General features: G+C 34.7%; 1 protein-coding gene and 1 non-coding gene across 2 annotated transcripts; one reads left to right on the top strand and one right to left on the bottom strand.

Moving 5' to 3' along the window:
• Nucleotides 1-10,274: 10,274 nt before the first annotated feature.
• On the bottom strand, nt 10,275-10,381 carry LOC129898078 (small nucleolar RNA R71). Its single transcript, XR_008768995.1, has one exon. It is a non-coding gene; the product is annotated as a small nucleolar RNA R71 (small nucleolar RNA).
• Nucleotides 10,382-11,118: 737 nt separating this feature from the next.
• Nucleotides 11,119-13,124, top strand: LOC129894705 (uncharacterized). The gene is made up of 6 exons (XM_055970365.1): nt 11,119-11,130; nt 11,316-11,460; nt 11,568-11,648; nt 11,703-12,129; nt 12,615-12,744; nt 12,876-13,124. The coding sequence occupies exons 1-6, from the start codon at nt 11,119-11,121 to the stop codon at nt 13,122-13,124; spliced, it is 1,044 nt and encodes a 347-aa protein (XP_055826340.1).
• Nucleotides 13,125-23,667: the final 10,543 nt, after the last annotated feature.

Here is a 23,667-nt window from a genome sequence, read left to right as displayed (position 1 = left end):
GGATATACTTCTCCATGAAAAGGTTAGAAGACGCTGCCCAAGTCATAGGTGATGTCTTTGTTGGTCGGCACTCAATGAGACCGCTACCATATTTTGGCGTCCTCCTAAAACTAGTATGTCACAAACTTAACACCAAATCGCTCTACTATAACTATCTCATGAAGCAGCTTAGGACAATCAACAAGAAAACCATAAGCAACTTCAGATTCAGTACCTTTGAAGACCGGTGGTTTCAATTTGAAGAACTTAACAAAAAAATCATACTGGTCACTAGTCATTACTGGCCCAACAATCAATTAGGAAAACATGCTTGTTTTTTAGAGCGTATCCATATAGTGTGCAACCTGACTGTATGTTGTACTCTCTGAATTTAAGGTGATCAAGCTGATGTTACTATTGCTCTAGTTCTAACCATCTGTGAAATAGTGTGAAGAAGGTTAGATATCAATTTGTATCACCTAAATACTAATTGGATTCAAGTAATAATACAAAAGAAAGAAAGAATGGAGTTTTCATAAGGTCCTATAGCCTCTCGAAGAAAAGTAAAGGTATCCCAGTATCGTTTCATAAGACTCTACTAGACCTATCTTTGTGTGATGAGATCACCAAACCTAAAGCTCTGATATCAAGTTCATCACGACCCAAAATGGGTCATGAGTGTCACCCATACTTAACCTCCTAGATGGGTGAACCAACGATATAAATCCTAACTTATATTAATTGTTCAACTTATGAAATACGATAATAATATGGAAGTTCAAACTTATGAAAGTAAGAAATAACAATAGCCACTAAAGTCTATTACATAACGTTCCCCAAAATTTGAAAGTCATCACATCAAGGACTTCTAATTTTAAAATACCAAGTCTGAGAGAATCTAACTGAGCTAAGAGTAATAGCTCACCCTAGAACCTGATGTACTGGACACTAACTAAAGCTGAGAGAGAGTCAAAGTCGCTGGTACACTAGCTACACTCAACAAATGGAAAAAAAATAAAGAAAAATACAAGTAAGAGTTAGTATAGGGAAACATATATTGAGTAAGTATCATCGACCGACTCAAAATAGAAATCAGTATGCATAAAGTAATAGAAAGAAGTCAACAATAGCACTTAACAGGTAACAAACAACAAGATCAAGATAAAGATGAAGATCAAGTGATAGCACAACGAAACAAATACATAATCAATCAAGAATATCAAGAATACATATGAGGACTCAGGCCTCTACACAATACTCTTTTAGGAAATGGGTTATTTGAGATTTGGTACTATTAAATCATATAATTTATTTTTCTTTAATATTATCGTGCTGAAACATGATACCCGATCTAATAATATCGTGTCGGCTCATGACACCTGATCTAAATATATCATGTTGGCTCATGACACTCGATCCAAATATATCGTGCAGGCTCGTGGCACCTGATTCCATAATAGAATTAATTTTTTATTACATTCTACTTTATTAACAATATTTCATCAAGTCTTCTTTATTCAAGACATGACTTTTGATAGGGCAAGTTCAAGATTATGGATTTTAAGATCTTGGAATTACACACAATCACAACAACATATCAGTCATCCAAACCACAACAATTAAATGCCTAGAGAATTTGTCAACATTATTCAATGACTATCAATCACTATTAAGAATTTTTCTATAATATAGAATAAACCATAACCAACCTCAACCAAAGAATCGAAGTCAAACAAGTTAATTCACCGGTGATTTCCCTTTTTTCGATGCCTCATAACGTTCCCAATCTAACAACTATACAATATTCATAAGTAAATGAGTTCGTAGACACCCATACTATATATATGTTTAACCTAGATCCAACAACTCACCCAATTCTATAATCAATTTTCTAAAACTCAAGCTTAGGATTAAGCCTCAATTCCCCTAATAACATAAATATAATGATATTCGTATAATATAATACCCTAATATTTAATTACCTATCTCAATATATCAAAACTATCCAATTATTGGTAGCTTCCGGACCTTTCCAACTTGGTTCAGTAAGATATCTTGTTGATGTTTAGACGTCCATCTCAAATATATTGCCATATCAGTTGCCTCCTTCTACTTTTTCCATTTTCTCATTAACTTCCCCCCTTTAGAGGGTACTCGTACTTTCATCTGCTTGTACCTTGCTTTATGTTTTTTTGTCCAGACTCAATTTCGCCCAATCTCTTCCTCCAATCTACTTGGTACTGCATCATGTCTCCGTCTATCTTCATATTTTATAATTGGTCTATCCGCATACGGAGCCTTGGCTAAATTACGAAGCGATGAGAACCTTTCCATATATAGTGCGACACCTCATCTGTTACTCTGTACTTGAGTAATGTGACCCATGGGACTGCTCATCTGAGGCCACATTCTACTTAGTTTCATCAAAAATTAATCAGTACTTATAGTCGTTCCCATTTCCACTAGGCAGTACTAGTATTCCGACGATAACTATTTAAGGTTTTCTTGAAGTAGTAGCTTTATCCCAACCTATATACTTTGCTTCTTGGGGCGAATAGAAGTTGCGCCATTTATTCCTTAAGTTTTCCATCCTCGTCTCTTAAGGGTTCCATTATTTTTGGAGCGACGTTGTGTATACGCGTTATTTTTTTATATCTTAAGCCCCATGCCCTTATTGTGTACTCAACACAGGCTTTTAACTTAGTCAACGTATACCAGGTGCGCCTTACTAGTGGTCCTACTTTATCCCTCTATAATTGTATCACACTGTTCAATTTATACTTACATATCCCCCTTGTAGTTCATACTCATATTCAGTTCCTAACATCTCTTTAAGGTGCTTCTGTTCGAAGCTCTTTCCCTAATTAGTCGGTGGAGAACTATAAACTGTTATCGTAAACCATTTTCCAACCATTATTGGAAGAAACCAGAATCTCTTAAACATCACAGTACTTCTGTTAATACTTGACCTACCTGGTCTCCTTCCGATTTTATCCTTGAGTTACGAACAACTCATCTAATTTACAATAGGAGTCGGGGGTTTGGTATTTTCAAAGATGAGTGAAGCTCAATTATTGGACATCTTACCTTTCAACCTGAGCTTTTTTTTTTCTACAGCATAGTTACAGCTAGAGATACTGTGGTCTGAACTTTACTACTTAAATAAGCTTTTGTTCCTCCGAAATAAATTTCTTCAAATGAAAAGGGTGCTGCTGGTCAAAGACACATGACCCCACATTGCGTATAATTAAAGGCGTTAAAAAATAAAGGCTAGACGCCCTATTGTGATATTGTATTCTTGAATAAGTCATTTGGAGTTTATGTTGTATATTGTTGGTGTGAATTGCTGCAGGTTGTTGTTGTTGGTTGGCTGTAGGTCTTAGGGACCTAATTGGAAATTTGGATAGGGCACATTATAGGGGAGGTGCTGCCCAATTTTCGTCGACGCCTTGGCGAATAACAGAACTAGTTGGGGAAATAACTAAGGAAATAGATTCCATTAATACTAAGGTGTAACCTAGGGTGCTGGAAAGTTAAGAGGGGTTTATATTCATGTTACTTTCATGTTGAATAGGTTCAAAGGACAGTGAGACGAACAGGATAAGGAATAATTCAAACAAGGTATGTAAAGCTTTCTCTTGACATATTTTGGCATAGGTAAGTAAAGCTCATTCTCTTTCTTCTGTTGGCATGTCCTAGTTGTAAGTTGAACGAGATACGAGCTCCGGGGTTATTTTATTCTTAAGTATCTCTTATTTACTACTGGATATTGAACTCTATGGTAGTTAAGCTATTTCCCTGGAAACTCTTATATGTTAAAGAGGTATGAATGTACAAACTCCTAGTCATAAAACTATTCGAAGACAAATACTCTGGAATTCTTAAGTGAATAGTCTTACTTTGGTATATATGTATAGGAACCTTGAGATGTAATCAATGTAGCCCCTAATGGCATTTAGAGGGCAGCCAGAATGACTATACTGTTACTCGAATTTTTAAACAATAACTTAGTCCTCTTATAGAGCTGAGTCTCAGATAATGATTTAAACTGTGTTTTATTTCTCACTACTCTACTCATGTATACTGTAACACTTCTTCTCCGAGTCTCGAGCCGGTTGTCAGATTCGTGCAATTCACTACATTTTTCACCGAGTCCCTGGCTAGAGGGCCGGCATCCGTATGTATATATATGATGGCCTGGGGCATGATACTGATACTATGATGATGTATTGTAATAAGGTGACGATGGCCTAAGGCCTGATATTGATACTACGATGACTTGTTGTAATAAGGTGACGATGGCACGGGGCCTGATACTGATACTACATATATGATTCACCGGACCCCTGACAGGGCCGGCTATATTGAAAATTTGAGCATGCATATTTTTGTGATTCACAGAGTACTGGTGTATGTTTCTGATTTGATAATTGTTTCCCCTTCTTCTCTATTTTGGATATACCTCCAGTTGTACTATGTTACGTTTTACATACTCAGTACATATGTCGTATTGACCCCCTTTTCGGGGGGCTGCGTTCATGCCCGCAGGTATAGATATAGGTTTTGAGAGTCCATCAGCTTAGGATTCCACACAGCTCAGCTGGAAGAGGCTCCATTGTATCAGGGCCTAGTTTTTGATATTGTCCACTGATGTATAACATTGTTTTATCCATTTGGAGTACGGCGGGGGCCCTATCCCGCCATACGTTGTCATTTATATTTTTAGAGGTCTGTAGATATGTATATGTGGGTTGTGTATGTCAGTTTGATTCAGCTGAGTCTACATGATATATGATATATGTTATTATGTTATGGCAGTCTTGTCGGCTTGCGTGCTCTGTCATATTGTGATACAAATAAAAAGGGCTATAGGTTTACGAAAATGTTATCGCCTAGTGGGGCTCTGTTAGATAATATTGTTTTATTTATAATTCAATTTGACCACAGTTAATAGCTAGGTACACGGGGGTCCAAGTCGAACCCCACTCACGACCTATGGGGTTGGGTCGTGATAATCATAAGAATAATTTCAACCTAAAATCACATTACACAACAGTAACCTCAACCACGAAAAACAAAACAAAAGAACGAAGAAAGAGGAAATTATATAATGAAATCACAGGAACCCAATTTAAAAAAATATGAGGATATAATTGTGCAAATTATTAACCTCATCATTACTTTCTTATTAATCATCAATATTTGGCCTCAACTTTCCATTTGGATTTCACTTTCACAACAACTAATAAATTTCCACCCACAATTAAGATGTAAAGAACAACACTAGAGTTGTTTATCTAAAGCAGTTTGTGTCTGCTTTCATTGTCCGTAGGTAAGTTCTCTCGACCAAATTTTTTTTTCTTTCTTCTACAGATAATTGTGAACCTAAAGTAATCAATTTTACTATTTATTTTAATAAATAAAGTGGTATAGGATATTAAATATATTAAAAATATAGCTCATTAATTAAATTTGTAATCTAAATTTATCTCTCAACTAAATAAACATAGTTATCGAATAGTCTAAAATACCCATTAAAATTTTTTACGGAATGAATTTTTTATGAAATAAAAAGCTCTAGTACTCAAAAAGACCTAATGGATCGTTATAACAATGCAACTTGTGATAAACATCATGAATGCTCGACCATTCTGAAAGTGAATTAGTCAAGATGTGATAAAAATATATTATTGATTAGATATATGCCACAAGTCACCTGTACGGGAGGTTAGAGAGAAACACATAAAAAATATTATGGGTTGGGTATATTCCACAATTCGTCTCTATGGGAGGTTTGAGAGAAATAAATAAATTTTATTTTGGTGTAATGATCTTGGGTACATTTATGTGCCCAATAGCAAATATAACCCATAAATCGTTAGTCAAAGTGAGAGCAAATTCCTAGAGTTTAGTTCATATTTTTTATATTTTGTATTGTTATAACCAACTAGTATGATTAGACACTTTCAGGATTAATTAAGTAAAAATGGACACTCAAAGCATGATTGGATTAAAAGTGGAGCTCAAAGGAGTGGTTGGGAGCAAAAGGTGAAGAAAATACACTACAACAAAGCGTGTCTGCGTCGCACACTTGGACCCTGAGATTTAATTCCAAGTTTTGGAGTTGATGCGTCGAGATAGTAAGGTCCGCATCGCAGACCTAGTTTTGTATAGAGCAATTTTCAATCGACACAAGAAATAAAAAATTACACTAAACTGAAATGCATTTAGTCAATAAATGGTACATGATAGTGATCTTTCCTCGTGGCATATTTCAACTTTCTATAGTCCATGCATATGCACTGTCATGCCCCAGGAGGGTACCCTAGACGTAACCGGCACTCAGAAACCATTTCTCGCTCCCAAGCGAACCACATAGCCTGATCAGACATCCGTTCATCTATTCAATCAACGGAAGACTTAAAATAAGGAGAATAGTCGGTGGGCAACTCAAATCATCAATCTAACTCAAAGAATAAAAGCCATGGGCCAACAATTCAACTCCAATATTTGTCATTTAAAAATAGTTTGACAAGAATAATTCAAGGAAAGAAATACTCAATCGATCCATCACTATCTAGTCTATGAAGCCTCTATCACTACTATCTAATTGGTGCCAATGACATGTTCATGGCTACCTCAAATCAAAATGAAAAAGGCTAACTCGACGCAAGAATACATAAGCGGTGTCCTCCGAATGTAGGGGAGGACTCACCAATACGCTGAGTGCGAATAGATCCCCAATGATGCTCTTATTGAAGATCTCTTAAACCTGTCTCTGCATCATGAAATGATGCAGGTCCAAATGGATGTTAGTACATGGAATGTACGAGTATGTAATATGGCAGAATGGAACATACCTCAAGAAAGAATAACATCGGTCCACATATCTCAAATCAGAAAGATAAGAGAGACTCAAATAAGGCGTCATAAGTCTAAAGTAAGAATACAGTTTAGACAGAGACCAATCATATACCATACAATCCAATCCAATTATGTATAATACAGTTCAATCAAATCATTTACAATTCGATCCCTTTCAATCATGTATAATCCGATCCAATCCGATCTACTCACAATTCATCTAACCCAATCCGATTATATACAATCAACTCAACATTCAACTTAATAATCAAATCCAATCTAGTCACATACCATTCTATTCAATCCAATCACAATTCATCTAATCCAATCTAATCACATATCGTCTAATCCGATCTAATCATATACCATCAACTCAACAATCAACTCAAAGGACTCAACTCCATAAATATGCAAATTAAATTATGCAATGTTTTACAATTCAACTCAATCATCTACAATCACCATCAAACTAATCATATCAAGCACAATCCATTCAATTGGGAGTTTCTCTAATCGATAACTATCATCATATAAGCGAGTGATAGTACAACAATCCGACATTGTTGCCACGTCCGTCCATACTTTGCCAGAATATGAACGATCAACCAATCATGGGTCCATAACCAATCAAGTCCTATCATGTCAGGACAATAAAATAGGAAACATCCGACTTTAATTGTTCGATCCCATGGGAAGCATCCGACTTTAACAGTTCAATCCCCTCCTACGTTTGGTGACGTAGTTTGTTGGTTCGAGTAGGGACTATACTGTTACCCAATTTGGTGCTCGATACTCCTCCCAAGACTCAATATGCTCATATCTATCAAGTGAGTAAAATACTCAAAATACTCATTTAGTTTCATTGGACTCTTTTCAAATCAACTCATTTAGTCTCATTGGACTCTTTTCAAAACTCAATCAAATATGGCCTCCTTGGACATTCTTTCAAATCGACTCATCTTAAATCATCAAACTCTTCTCTTTAAAATTTATACAATCTCAACTCAATCTCAAAAATCGGCATTTTTAAAGTAAAAATGCTCAACTCATTTATACTCAAAATACTCATGTTCAAAAATAATTAAAAAACTTCTCAAACTCAACTCATGCTTAAACTCTTTTTTAAAATCATAGATGGAAATAATCATTCTTTAAAACTCAAAATAACGTATAAATAGTTTATACAAAAATGCTCATAATCATTTATTTAAAACTCCTTCTCAAGAGATCATTTATTTTCAAAATGCTCATAAGACTCCAATCAATCAAATTATGCAAATCACATATCACATAATTACATTAGACTCCAATCTACTTCATCACACAACACCCTCATCAACATAGCATCTTCATTCACATCATCGTCAAGTATCATCATTCACATCATCATCAAACATCATCATCGCATCATCATCAAATATCATCATTCACATCATCGTCAAACATCATCATCACATCATCACCAAACATGAACTCCAAAATCCTTATTTTAGTCCTATGTTCATTTTATAGAAGTAAAAGGACATTCTTAACTATCCAATTCATTCTTTTTATTCCAATTAATACACATATACACAAAATCATCCATCTCAACCTCAAGACATTTATGACAAAGAAATCTCATCTTGGGTTCATGTGAATGAAACATGAATCCATACTCTCAACAAAACTCAACTCAAGAATATCGTCAATACCTATAAATCTATTTACAAAGATACATTTGTAGTCAATAATATGAAAGTTGACTATTTAAGAATCAAGTTATGAAATTATCCATCAATTTCTAGTATATAAAGATATTCTAGGGTTTAGGAAAAGTTTCAAGAAAACCATCCTAGGAGGTTCAAATCTTTCACAACACCTATCCAACACATACATGGGGCATATGGAAGAACTCAATCCATATTTTAGATTAGCCTTACATATCTTAGAGTATATTTTGAAGAAACCTTGTTGTTAGGTCTTCAATGGAAAGTTTGAATCCTTGAATCTTGAGGGGAAATCTTGTTGGAGATGATTTGAGAGAGAAGGGGATGAGAATTAGGGTTCTTTGGAGAGGCAAAAGATTGAAAATTATCATCCAAAACACGTCCAAGTTGTATATATATAGGTATTAGGTAATTTTCCCAAAATGCCCCTCCAAAATCTGGAAATCGGGACAAGTCCGCGACAGGTCCACGATGCGGACCTGTCACGCACCTTTCTGGTCGACAAAAAAAGAAATCTGGAAAAATTGTCAAAGTTCGCTGCAGGTCCGCGACGCAGACCTGTCACGGACCTCTTTGTTCGACCAATCATAACTTTTGACTCCAAACTCGGAAAAATACAATCTTGGTGGCGTTAGAAAGAAAACTCAAAGACCTTTAATTTTATAGCTAATGGTCCACCCAATTCATTGTATTCTAGGAGTTATGACCGTTTGAAGTTTACTCTTATACGAACTCATTCAGAAACTTAGGCGAAACGAATTCTTTGGACTCGGCTTTGTTCTAGGGATACCTTATGACCCTAAATCACATCTAATACACTTTAAATACTTAGAAATTGATCCTAACTTATATATACAACTAGGAGTCACCGAGTTCGATCCTAAACGCACATGAAGAATGGCTTGAGTTTTGGCGGAAAAAGAATCCGAGGTGTTACATGCACCACCCAGTTATTGTTCTTATGGGGATTAACTCATTTTTCTTATTAGTAACTGCAATCATTCCCCCTTTCTTTGGTACACACTGAACTGGACTTACCCACTTACTGTCAGAGATTGGGTATATTATGCCTGCATCTAGCCACTTAATTATCTCTTTCTTCACAACCTTTTTTATGATGGAATTCAACCGACGTTGTGGTTGCGCACTAGCCTTATGTCCTTCTTCCATGAAAATTCTAAACATGCACAAAGCAGGGATGATACCGTGAAGATCATCCATTTGCCTCCAATTGCCTTCTTGTGCCTTTTTAATACCTCAAGTACTGTTGTGACCTATGCCTCAGACAAAGCAGATAAAAGAATTACAAGTAAGGTATTATTCACTCCCAAAAAAGCATACTTGAGATGTCCTGACAATTGCTTCAACTCCAAGTTAGGAGCTTCTTCTAGAGATGGCTTCGGTGAAGGACTCAATTCTCTGTTCAAAGGTTCCACATTCTTTTTCCACATGCTGACATTTGGCATATCAAGTACACTAGCTAAATCTTTAGCTTTCATATCTTATTCAATATCTTGACCCATCACGACTCTTTCCAAAGGATCTTTAGCTAAAATGCATTGAGCTGAGACTTCCTCATCAATGCCAGTTATAGCAGACAACTCATAGACTGCATACAACTTTAGTGCCTCATATACATCGAACACCTCTAAATTCAATCACTGCATGGATTGATTTGACTCATAAATTTTTATCAGGTTCTTTTCTTCGGGGAAGACAACTAAGTTGAGGGTTAAAATTTTAAGCTTTAAGCAAAAATTTGGAGAAAATTTATACCAATCTTGGGACAGTTTTAAATCTTTACTCATTAGTTGTCCTCACCATCATCAAGCTAAAGAGGTGTTCGTCCATACCTTCATAGAAGGGTTGGAACTCAACACCAAAATTCTTTTTGATTCTGCTGTAAGTGGACAAGCATTGGAGAAAACCTATGATGAGCTATATACATTTCTGAATCGCATATCTCAGGGAAATTCTGAGTGGAATGGAGGAAATTCTAGACCTATAGTTTAAGAGCAAGAAGGCATGTTGGCAGAATATTATAGAGCTAATCCTGAGTCGGTGAATTTCGTGGGTAATGTACCTAAGGGTGAAGGTAACCAGAACTATGGAAATACTTACAACCCAAATTGGAGAAACCATCCTAAATTCTCATGGGGTGGAAATCAGCAAAACTAATATCAAGGGCCAACATAATTAAGACCACAAGGGAGCGGGCAACAGTACAACAATCAAGGATGCGATCCATATAAACTACAAGTTGGAGGCCAGCACTATAACTAGTAAGACCAGAGTAACCAACAATCAAGCAATGGAGAAAACATGAGTGTGGAAGACATGCTTAAAAATCTCATGAATGACCAAGCTAAGCTAGCTGTAGACGTGCATCAATACCAAATCACTACCCAAAATTTAGTAAAATAGGTGGGATAGCTAGCTAGTGCACAAAATTTGTGCACGGGAGGTAGTTTACTAGGTAACACTGATCCAAACCCCAAGCAAGTAAATGTTGTGAGCACTCAAAGTAGACGAGCATTAGTTGAGCTAGTGCCATAAATCAAAGGTAATGAAGGCAAAGGTAAAGCTACGAAAATTGAAGCTAGTGAATCTAGCCGACCACAGACGGGGCAAGAGCAGAAAATAAAACCACCTCTCCCATTTCCACAAAAATTTAAAAAGAAAAAAGAGGAGGAATATTTTGAAAAATTCATAGACATGCTTAAACAAGTACAAACTAACTTACCTTTAATTGATGTGTTGTAGGTCATTCCAAAATATGCCAAGTTTTTCAAAGATATTGTGGCCAATAAGAGCAAGTTAGCTGGATTTGAAACAGTGACACTCATTGAAGAGTGTAGTTCAAGAATCTTGAACAAAGTTAAGCTTCTAGCTAAACAAAAAGATCTAGGTAGTTTCACTGTAAAGGTAACTATTAGTAAGTATAGTAATGCAAGAGGTCTCTATGATCTTGGTGCTAGTATAAGCTTAATTCCTAGATCTATTCTTAAAAATTAGGTCTCGGAGAACTTAATTCAACAACCATTTTATTGCAATTAGTTGATCGTTCTGTAGCTAGACCTGATGGTATCATTGAAGGTGTGTTAGTTTAAGTCGGATCCCTCATCGTTCTTGTTGATTTTGTTGTATTAGATTTTGAGCCTGATCCTGAGGTTTCTTTTATCTTAGGGCATCCATTCTTAGAAAAAAGTGGTGCACTTATTGATGTGGATACAGGTATATTGACTATGGCAGCACACGACAAAGTGGAGGTGTTCGATGTATATCAGGCACTAAAGTTGCCTGCAGTCTATAAAGAGTTGTCTGTTATAACTGGCATCGATGAGGAAGTTTCAGCTCAATGCATTTTAGCAAAAGATCCTTTAGAAAAAGTCGTAATGGGTCAACATATTGAAGAGGACACGGAAGCTAAAGAGTTAGCTAGCGTACTTGATATGCCAAATGTCAGCATATGGAAAAAGAATGTGGAACCTTTGAACAGAGAATTAGGTCCTTTACCAAAGCCATCTCTAGAAGAAGCTCCTAACTTGGAGTTGAAGCAATTGCCAACACATCTCAGGTATGCTTTTTTGGGAGTGGATAATACCTTACTTGTAATTCTTTTATCTGCTTTGTCTGAGGCATAGGTCACAACAGTACTTGAGGTATTAAAAAGGCACAAGAAGGCAATTGGAGGCAAATGGATGATCTTCACGGTATTATCCCTGCTTTGTGCATGTTTAGAATTTTCATGGAAGAAGGACATAAGTCTAGTGCGCAACCACAACGTCGGTTGAATTCCATCATAAAAAAGGTTGTGAAGAAAGAGATAATTAAGTGGCTAGATGCAGGCATAATATACCCAATCTCTGACAGTAAGTGGGTAAGTCCAGTTCACTGTGGACCAAAGAAAGGGGGAATGACCATGGTTACTAATTAGAAAAATGAGTTAATCCCCATAAGAACAGTAACTGGGTGGTGTATATACATAGACTACAGAAAGTTGAATGATGCCACGAGGAAAGATCACTATCCTATACCATTTATTGACCAAATTCTTGACAGGTTAGCAGGCCAAGAGTACTATTGTTTCTTGGATGGGTATTCAGGTTACAACCATACCATTACCTCGGAGGACCAGGAGAAGACCAGATTACCATTGACTTTTCAGTCTTTGGAGATTCCTTTGATCCCTGTTTGCAAAATTTGGAGAAAATACTAGCAAGGTATGAAGAAACAAATCTCATCTTAAACTGGGAGAAATATCATTTCCTAGTAAAGGAGGGTATTGTGTTGGGGAACAAAGTTTGAAAATATGGTTTGCAGGTAGACAAAGCTAAAATTGAAGTGATTGAGAACCTTCCACCACCGATTTCAGTGAATGGTGTCCGTAGTTTTCTAGGTCATGCTGGATTCTATTGGCTATTCATTAAAGACTTTTCAAAGATTGCAAGACCCATGTGCAGCTTGTTAGAAAAAGAGGCAAAATTCATTTTTGATGATAAATGTTTGCAGTCCTTTGAACTCTTAAAGAAGAAGCTGATCGAAGTCCCCATCCTGATAGCTCCTAACTAGGAGCTACCTTTTGTGCTGATGTGCGATGCAAGTGACACAACAGTGGGATAAGTTCTGGAAAAGAGAAAAGAGAAGAGATTCCACTCCATTTATTATGCAAGCAAGACTCCTGACTTTGCTCAGGCCAACTACACAGTTGCCGAGAAGGAGATGCTGGCGCTGGTTTATACATTCGACAAGTTTAGATCCAATCTGGTAGGTACTAAAGTAACTATTTACATTGACCACACAGCTCTTAGGTACCTATTCAACAAGAAAGATACAAAGCCATGACTCATAAGATAGATCTTGTTGCTACAAGAATTTGACATTATCATATAGTTGCAAACAGTTCACATGGCGGGTGAACGGGCCCATATTCATCCTCTTATAAATTTTAAATTTTCAGGAAATACAATCCTAACCTTAGTTGGTACAATGATACAATGATACAATGATCATTTTATTATGAGAACAAGTAACACAAGAGAATTCTTGAAGAATTTTTTATATTTTTATCATATAGTCACATGAATTCTCAAGTATTTTTGCATCACATTTGAATCAGAATGGCCAACCGGTCATGCCAATTGATCTTTATTCCAACAAAAATTTAGTTTACTTTTGCATGTGATTTCATTATCATGCCCATGTTTATATACAACAAACAAGACAAAAAGTCTAGTAACCTTTTACATAAATATTTAGAATCCGTTTTGGTTGTATTAATCTGAAAATATTAAATCTTTCCATAATCTATAGTCTCAATTATAATAATTTTTTTTATATTCAATTCCTCCTAAACTGAAAAAGTTTCTTTTGATACTTACTACGACCCCAATATTATTCCTCCAATAGTACAATAGATCTTTTGAAGTTCAATGAATTTTGTATACTATCTCATTACACCGTTTGTATGGTGAACATCTACTTTAAGGAGAAAATTATATTATTATTATCATGATCAAAATTATTACAGACAAGATATGTTTCTTGCTTCACTTTTGTCGTATCATACGTACACAATCAATGACTATTTACATGTTTGAGATCAAAGCTCTCAAGGGCTGTGAGAATCAAGTTGTCGATCACCTTTCCAGGTTAGACAGTTTGACACATGTTGGGCAACAGTTGCAGATCCAAAAAGAATTTCCTGATGAGCAACTGTTAGCTCTTGAAGTGAGTCAACTGTCGTGGTATGCCGACATAGTCAATTACCTGGTTAGTGGGGTTTTTCCCCTGGATGCAACCTCACAAAAGAAGAAAAAGTTAATACATGAGGCTCATTTTTATATATGGGATAAGCCTTACTTATTCAAGCAGGGAATAGACCAAATAATAAGAAGGTGTGTGCCAAAAATTGAGGTGCGCCAAGTGTTATAAATTGCCATTCATCACCATATGATGGTCATCATGGAGGAGAACACACTAAGAAACGGTCACATGTGCTTTGTTGTCAATTTACAAATTATTTTTTGTAAGGTTTTTTGCTAGAATTTTTAAATTAAGACCACAATTTCAAACTATGAAAGTATGCTGATAATGTTGGTTGGTTTAGCAGTAATTGTATGCCTCCAATTATAGTTAAACCATAGGTGTGAGAACAAAACTCCCAAATAAGATTTGATATGAGATGAGTTTATTTAACATTTAGCAACACATTTACGCGTCAAGCCAACAATGTTTTCCCATCATAATTGATTAAGGGCCAAGAACTAAATAATTTAATCTAAAGGTTAAATGTGTGATATCTGATTAATTGCTCCATCACACATAAAGATGGATCCCCAACTGACGGTGGGATGAATGCTAGATTTTCTAATATTAGAGGGAGAGAAGATTGACACTTGAAAATTATAAGTAAAATGAATTATCTAGATCCTCATTAACAAATTTGAACTTGAAGTTCAAGAGATAATTCATTTTCATAATGTTGCAAAATAATTTTCAAATGAATTTGCTAACCTTATGTTATAATTCAGCTACAAATGCTCCAATGAAAAGTCTTTGATGAACATAGTCTATAGTACACCTAAAGTGTGATAAATCAATCGATTTCAAATATACAACTCCCTGAGGAAGGAGAGGAGAAAATGATCAAGATGGTCAGGATAATGAGGCAAGTGCTTTAAAAGAGCACGATGACATATCACTTCATAAAATCTTGGCAAAGGTTCAGGTACCTGAAATTATGGAAAAATGAAGAGATCTTGAAGTTATGTCATATTGGAATTGAGTCAAATGACCTCGACAATAGCTTTGAATTCAAGTAGTGCTTATTGATATAGATGGTAATGAGGATCTTGAATTCAAATATGTCATATAGTATGGACAGTTAAATGATTGGCTAAATAAAATGCACTATTCAAGTATATTTTATTTCACTTAGAAAAGTGTTGCTTTTGGACTTATCATTCATAGATCAAGATATAATATCAGTGGGGTACAAATGAATCATTATGTGAAAGTATAAAGATATAAAGTACGGTTTGTGCCTCGTGACATAACGAATTTATCACAAAAAACTGACATTATTAATTGGAGATATATTCTCCATGGTGGATGCAATGAGACTTGTTTTAGTCTGAAAATAGATGAAATACTTGAATATGTGTAATGGGTGATTGTCATGTCTATCTAGAAGATGAAGGTTGTATGAAAATACTTGAAGCATTCAAGGTGTTTGAAGTATATAAAATTTTGAAAGAAACTTGTTCATTAAAGCTCCAAAAATCCTTATATGGATGAAACAATCAGGGAAGAAAGGGTACAAAAATGACCCTATTGGTCCTTGCATTTTTATTAAAAAGTTGGATCTAAATTTGTTAGGATAGTTGTGTCTGTTGATGATCGGAACATCATTGACACTCTTAAAGTGCTTTCAAAAGTCATTGAGTGTTTGAAAAGGAAATTTAAAATGAAATATTTTGGTAAGACAAAATTTTGTCACAACCTACAGATTTGACAAATGAAATATTTTTTCATCAATCAATATACATAGAAAAATTTTAAAGCGATTTTACATGGATAAATCACATTCATTGAGTATCGCAATGATTGTGAGATCTTTTGACATAAATAAAGATCCATTTTGAAAATAAGGATGAAGAATTTCTTGGTGATGAAACTCCATATATTAGTCAATTGAGGGGCAACTGATGAACCTTGCTATACATGATCAAATATTTTTTTACAGTGAGTTTATTGGCAAGATTCAGCTGCTCTCCAATAAAAAGATGTTGGAATGGTGTCAAGGATATATCTTCGAAGAATCATGGACATGAGTTTATTTTATTCTAATGAATCCAAGGCAGAAATGATTGGTTAAGCAGATGTAGGATATTCATTCGATCTACGTGAAGCTCAGTCGTAAATGAGCTATTTATTTATATGTGGAGGCACAATAATATCTTGAAATATCTTGGCATTCAATGAATCAAACACTTGTAACCACTTCTTTAGATCATGCAGAAATGATATTTATCCATGAAATAAATTGGGAGTGTGTTTGGTTGGGATCGATGACTGATCATTCATGAAATATGTGATTTTCCTTTGAAAAAGAATATTTTAATTATCATGTATGAAGATAAGACAACATACAACAACAAAAACAACGAACCCAGTGTGATTCCACCATGTGGGGTCTGGGGAGGGTAGAGTGTACGCAGACCTAACCCCCACCTTAAAAGGTAGGGCGGCTGTTTCCGAAAGACCCTCGGCTTAAGAGAGAAGAAACAAGGGAGGAGAAACAAGGAAAAACAAGACATATGTCAGTAAAGCCAGGCATATAACAGACAATATAAAGATATGAATAATGAGAGCGATAAAGCGATAAAGTCAGGGTAGGAAAGATCGGGGATAAAGGAGCATTAACTACTATAGATAAAATAGGATACCCAAAGTAGACTGGGCCAACTAATATAAGCAGTAATCCCATGCAAAATCATATGTTAAGACAGATGAGCGCGACTACGACAACTATGGAGAACCGATCGGCCACCTAGCCCACTATCTTAGTCCGAGTCCTCCATAGCCTCCTATCTAAGGTCATGTCCTCGGAGAGCTGCAACTGTGCCATATCATGTCTAATGACCTCTTCCCAATATTTCTTCGGCCTCCCTTTGCCCCTCCTGAAACCGTCCATAGCCAACCTCTCGCACCTCCGCACTGGAGCATCTGTGTCTCTCCTCTTCACATGCCCAAACCATCTCAGTCTCGCTTCCCGCATCTTGTCCTCCACCGATGCCACTCCCACCTTGTCTCGGATATCTTCATTCCTAATTCTATCCATCCTAGTGTGCCCACACATCCACCGCAGCATTCGCATTTCCGCGACTCTCATCTTCTGGACATGAAGTTTCTTGATTGGCCAACACTCCACCCCGTACAATAGGGTCGGTCTAACCACCACTTTGTAGAACTTGCCTTTGAGTTTTGGTGGCACTTTCTTGTCACACAGCACTCCGGAGGCGAGCCTCCATTTCATCCACCCTGCACTGATGCGGTGTGAAACATCGTCGTCGATATCCCCATCTTCCTGTATAATAGACCCAAGGTATTTGAAGCTTCTTTTCTTTTGAATGGCCTGGGTACCAAGCCTCACTTCCCCGTCAGCCTCACGTGGCAGGCCACTGAAACTGCACTCCAAGTATTCTGTCTTGGTCCTACTCAATTTAAATCCTTTAGACTCCAACGTCTGTCTCCAGCCCTCCAGCTTGTCGTTAATTCCGTTGTGAGTCTCGTCAATCAGGACTATGTCATCCGCGAACAACATACACCAAGGAACCTTTCATCAAAGAGGAGACATCAAAGGAGACTGGACAAACTACATTTCATCAAAGTTCTTTTTCACTCATGATCTTCAATAAAATAGTGAGATAGAAGTTCAATAGATTTGTTCAAGTAATGATCTTGCCGATTTGTTCACTAAGGCATTGCCTAAATCAACATTTGAGAAGTTGAGTTATAAGATTGGATACTCTGTCTTGGAGATATCAAATGAAGCTTTGATCAGAGAGAATGAAATATGCGTTGTACTCTTTTTCTTAATCATGATTTTGTCCTAATTGGATTTTTCTGATAAAGTTTTTAATTAGGCAACACTTAAAGCGTATTATGAGATGTGTGTACTCTTTTTCCTTCACTAGGCTTTTTTCCACTGAATTTTTTTTAGTAAGATTTTTAACGAAATACATTATCTATGGACATTCAAGGGAGAGTGTTAAAAATATATTGAAAAGTAGATTGTCCATTTGGTTTATTCATGAACTAGAAAATTCATGTATGTATATTTTTTAGGTGAAATGAATCTTTTTAAATGTCAATGCATCTACTAGTTTGGGCATTTAATATGGTGACCTTTGGGATGATATCTCAACCTATAAATAGAAATATCATTCACTATTGTAAGTGACACTTGAATAGAAGAAAAAATTTCTCCTTCATCTACCTTTCTTGCCTTCTTCTCTTTATATTTATATAGTTCTGAGCTTAATTTTACAACAATATTAAAATTATTAGCATAGTCTAGGTATTTTTCTCTCATAAGTGCTACTAAGAGAGTTAAATGTAGTACATTTAACATAATAAAGAGATAGTTAGGAGAATTAAAGAATTCATTTTTAACATCCACATAAATGAGAAAAAAGAGAGTAAAAGGCAAAAATAGAATAAAAAAGAAGATAACTTGGTGTTAAAGAAGTATCACATCCCTCATTGTTTTGCCTAATCAATTTTTTTTGTTGATCGATACATTTTTTCATATTAGTCATAAAAAGGTTCATTCTCTTTTATTTTCTTATACTAGTTTTCTTCTTTTCATTCAATTCATTCGAATTCTCTTGATTTTTATTTTCGTATCAAAAAATTTATTTTCACAATTAAAAGGTCAATCAATTAGTTTTTCTTAAAGAATAAAAAATAAATGAATTTGGCAAAGTTGAGACTTTTGTTAAATCATTTAGGCAGTAGATTATTTATAAAAACAATTTATTTATTTTTTGGTAAAAATAGAAAAAAATGTAAATTCAATTCTTGAATCTAATTTTTTAATTGGTTGTTATTTTTTAATGTTAGTTTATGAGATATTAAATTTATTTATCCTAATACTTGAAGAAAAAATTACTCAAAATTGGGGTATCTAATTGTGAAAATTGAGTTCTCGATAAGAAAAAAAAGGAAAAATTTCAAGAGAAATGCGTTAAAAGAAAAAAATAATTATGGGTCTTAGTGATATACCACATAATCTAAATTAGAGTGAATTGAACGAAAAGAAGAAAAGTAGTGAAAAGAGTTCAAAAAGAAGAAGATGAATTTTTAATCAATGAAATATGTCACATCATCATGATATGGACTATAATTAATATGCATAAATGGATAACGTGTATATTTAAAAGGTAAATATTTATATAATGAAATACTTTTAAGTTTTATGCTAGCAACAAAATAATCACTTGAACGCTATTTTTAGTTGCCGTCATACACAAAATGTAAAACTTAAATAGAGTCTTGTCTTAGAGAGTACATATCTTGTTTTGGAGTAATTAGTTGAAAATACTAAAATAAACAACAAAAAATGCATTTATATATATATATATATATATATATATATATATATATATATATATATATATATATATATATATTTGAAGACCATTCAAACTTCTACTTCACCAAACTAATCTAACCATCTCTCTTGATGAATCTTCCAACACTATTAAACTTTCTTCATTTTGATTAATTTGTACCAAACAAATGTGACCATCTCTTTTTGATGACTCTTACATTGCCGTCAAAATTGTTCTTAATCTTTATGAACTTGTATTTGTCTATTGCGATACAAAAAGAAATCTTGAAGAATATCTTTTATCTTCATCAAAGTAATGACAATATTATCACATCACCTTTTCTATAACCTCTTTTTTGATGATTAAACACATGATGAAAAAAATGAAGAAAAAAACAAAAAAGGAAAAAACTACACTAATAAAAAACAAGAAAGAGATAATGAAAATGAACATCCAACAACTCCATATATAATTAATATTTATAGATTGATTAAGCCATTAAAATTAGATATAAGGGAGTTGAGGAGACGTGTTGTTTAAGTAGAGAATGTAAATAGATCGAGATTTTTTTGTAACTCATAAGATATAATTAGATGTAGTAAATATGATAGAATTTATTTTAATTATATTAAACAAATTGATTAATCAAAAGAATGAAGGGAAAAAATTCAAAAAAAGGAGTAAAAAGATAAATATGAAATCTTGAAGAATATATCTTTTATCTTCATCAAACTAATGACCATATTATCACATCACTTTTTCTATGACCATATTATCGCATCACTTTTTCTATGACCTCTTTTTGATTATTAAACACATTATGAAAAAAATAAAGAAAAAAAAGGGAAAAAATATACTAATAAAAAACAAGAAGGAGATAATGAAAATGAACATCCAACAACTCCATATATGATTGATATTTATAGATTAATTAAGCCATAAAAATTAGATAGAAGAGAGTTGAGGAGATATACTATTTAAGTAGAGAATGTAAATAGATGGAAGTTTTTTTTTATAACTCATAAGATATAATTAGATGTAGTAAATATGATAGAATTTATTTTAATTCTATTAAACAAATTGATTAATAAAAGAATGAAGGAAAAAAATAAAAAAATTCAAAAAAATTTAAATATGAATGGTGGCCTTAGAGAGGTGTCACATCAACTTGTCTATATTTGACTTTATTATATATATAGTGTCACGACCCAAAATGGATAATGAGTGGCACCCACACTTAGTCTCTTAGGTCGGAGAACCAACGATACAAACTCTAACTTATAGGATACGACAATAATGCGAAAGCTCAATTTATGAAAGTAAGAAATAATAAAACCATTAAAGTCTATTACATATGTTACCCAATATCTGAAAGTCATCACATCAAGGACATCTAATCGTAAAATACTAAGTCTGCGAGAATCTAACATGAGCTAAGAGTAATAGCTCACCCTAAAACCCGATGTACCGGAGAATGGCTAGAGCTGAGGAGAGTCGAAGTCGATGGTACACTCGTTGCACTCCACAAAATAAAATAAAGAAAAATATAAGTAGGGGTCAGTACAGGGCAACATGTACTGAGTAGGTATCATTGGCCGACTCAAAATAGAAATCAATATGCATAAAGTAATAATAGGAAATCAACCATAGCACTTAACAGGTGGCAAACAATAAGATCAAGATCAAGTGATAATACAATGAAACAATTTCGTAATCAGTCAAGAATATCAAGAGTATACATGAGGACTTAAGCCTCCACACCACAGTCTTTTGGAAAATAAGTTATTTGAGATTGGGTAGTATTAAGTCATTTAATTTATTTTTTTTAATATTACCATGCCGGAATATGACACCCGATTCAATAATATCGTATTGGCTCTTGAAATCCAATCCAAATATATCGTGTCGATTCATGACAGTTGATCTAAATATATCATGTCGATTCTTGACACCTGATCCAAATATATCGTGTTGATTTGGTACTCCTGATCCAAATATATCATGTCAGCTCGTGGAACCCGATCACATATATATCATGTCAGCTCGTGACACTCGATCCAAATATAATTAATTTATCATTCTTTATTACCACTTTTTACTTCATTAACAATATTTCATCATGCCTTCTTCATTCAAGGCATCACTTTTGATAAGATAAGTTAAAAATTATGGATTTCACGGTCTTGGGATTGCAGACCAATCACAACAACATATCAACCATCCAAATCACAACAATCAAATGCATAGTAAACTTCACACACTACTTAATGACCATCAATCTCTATTAAGAGTCTATCTATGATATAGAATAAATCATAACCTACCTCAAGTGAAGAACCGAAGTCAAGCAAGCTTTCTTCGATGCCTCGCATTTCTGTAATGACCTTAAGGGTCATTTTCAGAAATTTATATAAAATTACTATTTTACCCCTATCATTAGTCCTCCTGTGCGTTACTTGTTCAGTTTGTGTGGTTGAATATGTTAAAGTATTAATAGTTAGTGCATTGGACAAATTCTTGATCGCTATGTGTAAAAATGACCTAAATAGTGTTAAGTCGTGAAAATAGTCCCATTTTCAAAAAACCACCATTGTTATCGATTTTGAGCTTTGAGTAGTCAAATTTGGGTCAAGTTCTTGAAGGTTTTCATGTGGGTAAGATCCTTTTTCATTTCCCCATCATTTACCTATGAATTACCTCTCTCAAATCCTTGAATTTTTTTTGTATTAAGTGAGAATTGTTGGGGGTTTTAGTCATAAATTTCAATTCGATTTCTAACTCATTTTGAACTATATTTTTATGGGTTTTTCAACCATGAGTTTCTTATTATGAGCAGAACATGACTTTTCAATAAAATTCCAGATTTGACCCTTTTCGAAATTAATCAATTTTTGGACTATTTTACCTCTGGTTCTGAAACCTATCAATATGAGTGTCATTGGACTCCTTATGACGCATATATTTCATTATTGTTAGTGGGTTGTTATTCCAGGCATTGAATTCGAGAGTTGATCATCGTGTGGAGGTGTTCGAGTGCGGTTTCGACTATCGAAGTAGGTTTGGCTATCCTTCTTGGGGCTGAATTGGGGTGATTAGTCAAATTCTATGTTATAGACTTTGGGATGTGGTCGTAGAGTAGTTTGGAACTAATAATTTATATTGTGATGCCCGTGTGGGGGGCTTGTATGCGCTGTGTAGCTAGTGTGGAGCCTTATGTGATATTTTATATGTGATTGGGACTGTGTAATCTATGACTTGATTGTGTAGATATGTGAAGAGTTTATTTGACTTGTAATGCCTGCTTGAGGGGTTGAGTTGAGGGTTTTGAACATGCCTGAGTATTGAGACATTGTCAAGAAAGGGGTAGAAACTTAAATCGATGTACTTTGTTCTCATTACTGTCTATTGAGGGTGAATATCACGCTTGGGTTAAGTTTTGAGAACTTTGAACCTTGTACTACATATTGAGTTGAATATTACCTCCATGCCTTATATATTGTGATTGCATTTATTCTCATTCATACTATCACTGCTCATTAGAAAGTTCAAAACTGTGGAAATCCTTTTGAGAAATAAAATGTGACATATTTTGTATCCTTGACCATGAGTACGTGGCAAGCGGATGAGATATTAGTATCATGAGTCCTTGGCGACGAGATGGGTGGTGATGTAGTTGATACATTGAGATTATGATGAGGTATATGGTCTCCGAGACCCCCATGAGTCATTTTTGGTAGCACAGCTTGACAGGTGTATACAACAGATTGTGCGACAACCTTGATCCCACCGAACCATCATATTATTGCATCATCATAATGCATTGCATTGCATTGATACCTGTGATATTTGTGCTATCTGTTTAGTTGTGATATTAAATTGTTATTACGTGTTTACTTTATTCACACCGTTTTATATAAATTAGCGACACCGTAGCCGGAGCGAGACATTTCTGCATGCAGGTGGAAGAGTTTCTTAATTTATTTCATAGTTTTTGA

This window comes from Solanum dulcamara, chromosome 7 (assembly GCF_947179165.1).
Source record: "Solanum dulcamara chromosome 7, daSolDulc1.2, whole genome shotgun sequence".
Lineage (NCBI taxonomy): Eukaryota > Viridiplantae > Streptophyta > Magnoliopsida > Solanales > Solanaceae > Solanum > Solanum dulcamara.
Note: the sequence above shows the minus strand (reverse complement) of the source record. Positions and strands in the feature narration are given on the sequence as shown.

Excerpts from the sequence above, each read along its gene's own strand:
- LOC129894705 (XM_055970365.1), top strand. Across the intron at positions 11,461-11,567 it reads AGCTAAACAAAAAGATCTAG|GTCTCGGAGAACTTAATTCA; the intron begins GTAGTTTCACTG and ends CTTAAAAATTAG. Across the intron at positions 11,649-11,702 it reads ACCTGATGGTATCATTGAAG|ATTTTGAGCCTGATCCTGAG; the intron begins GTGTGTTAGTTT and ends TTGTTGTATTAG.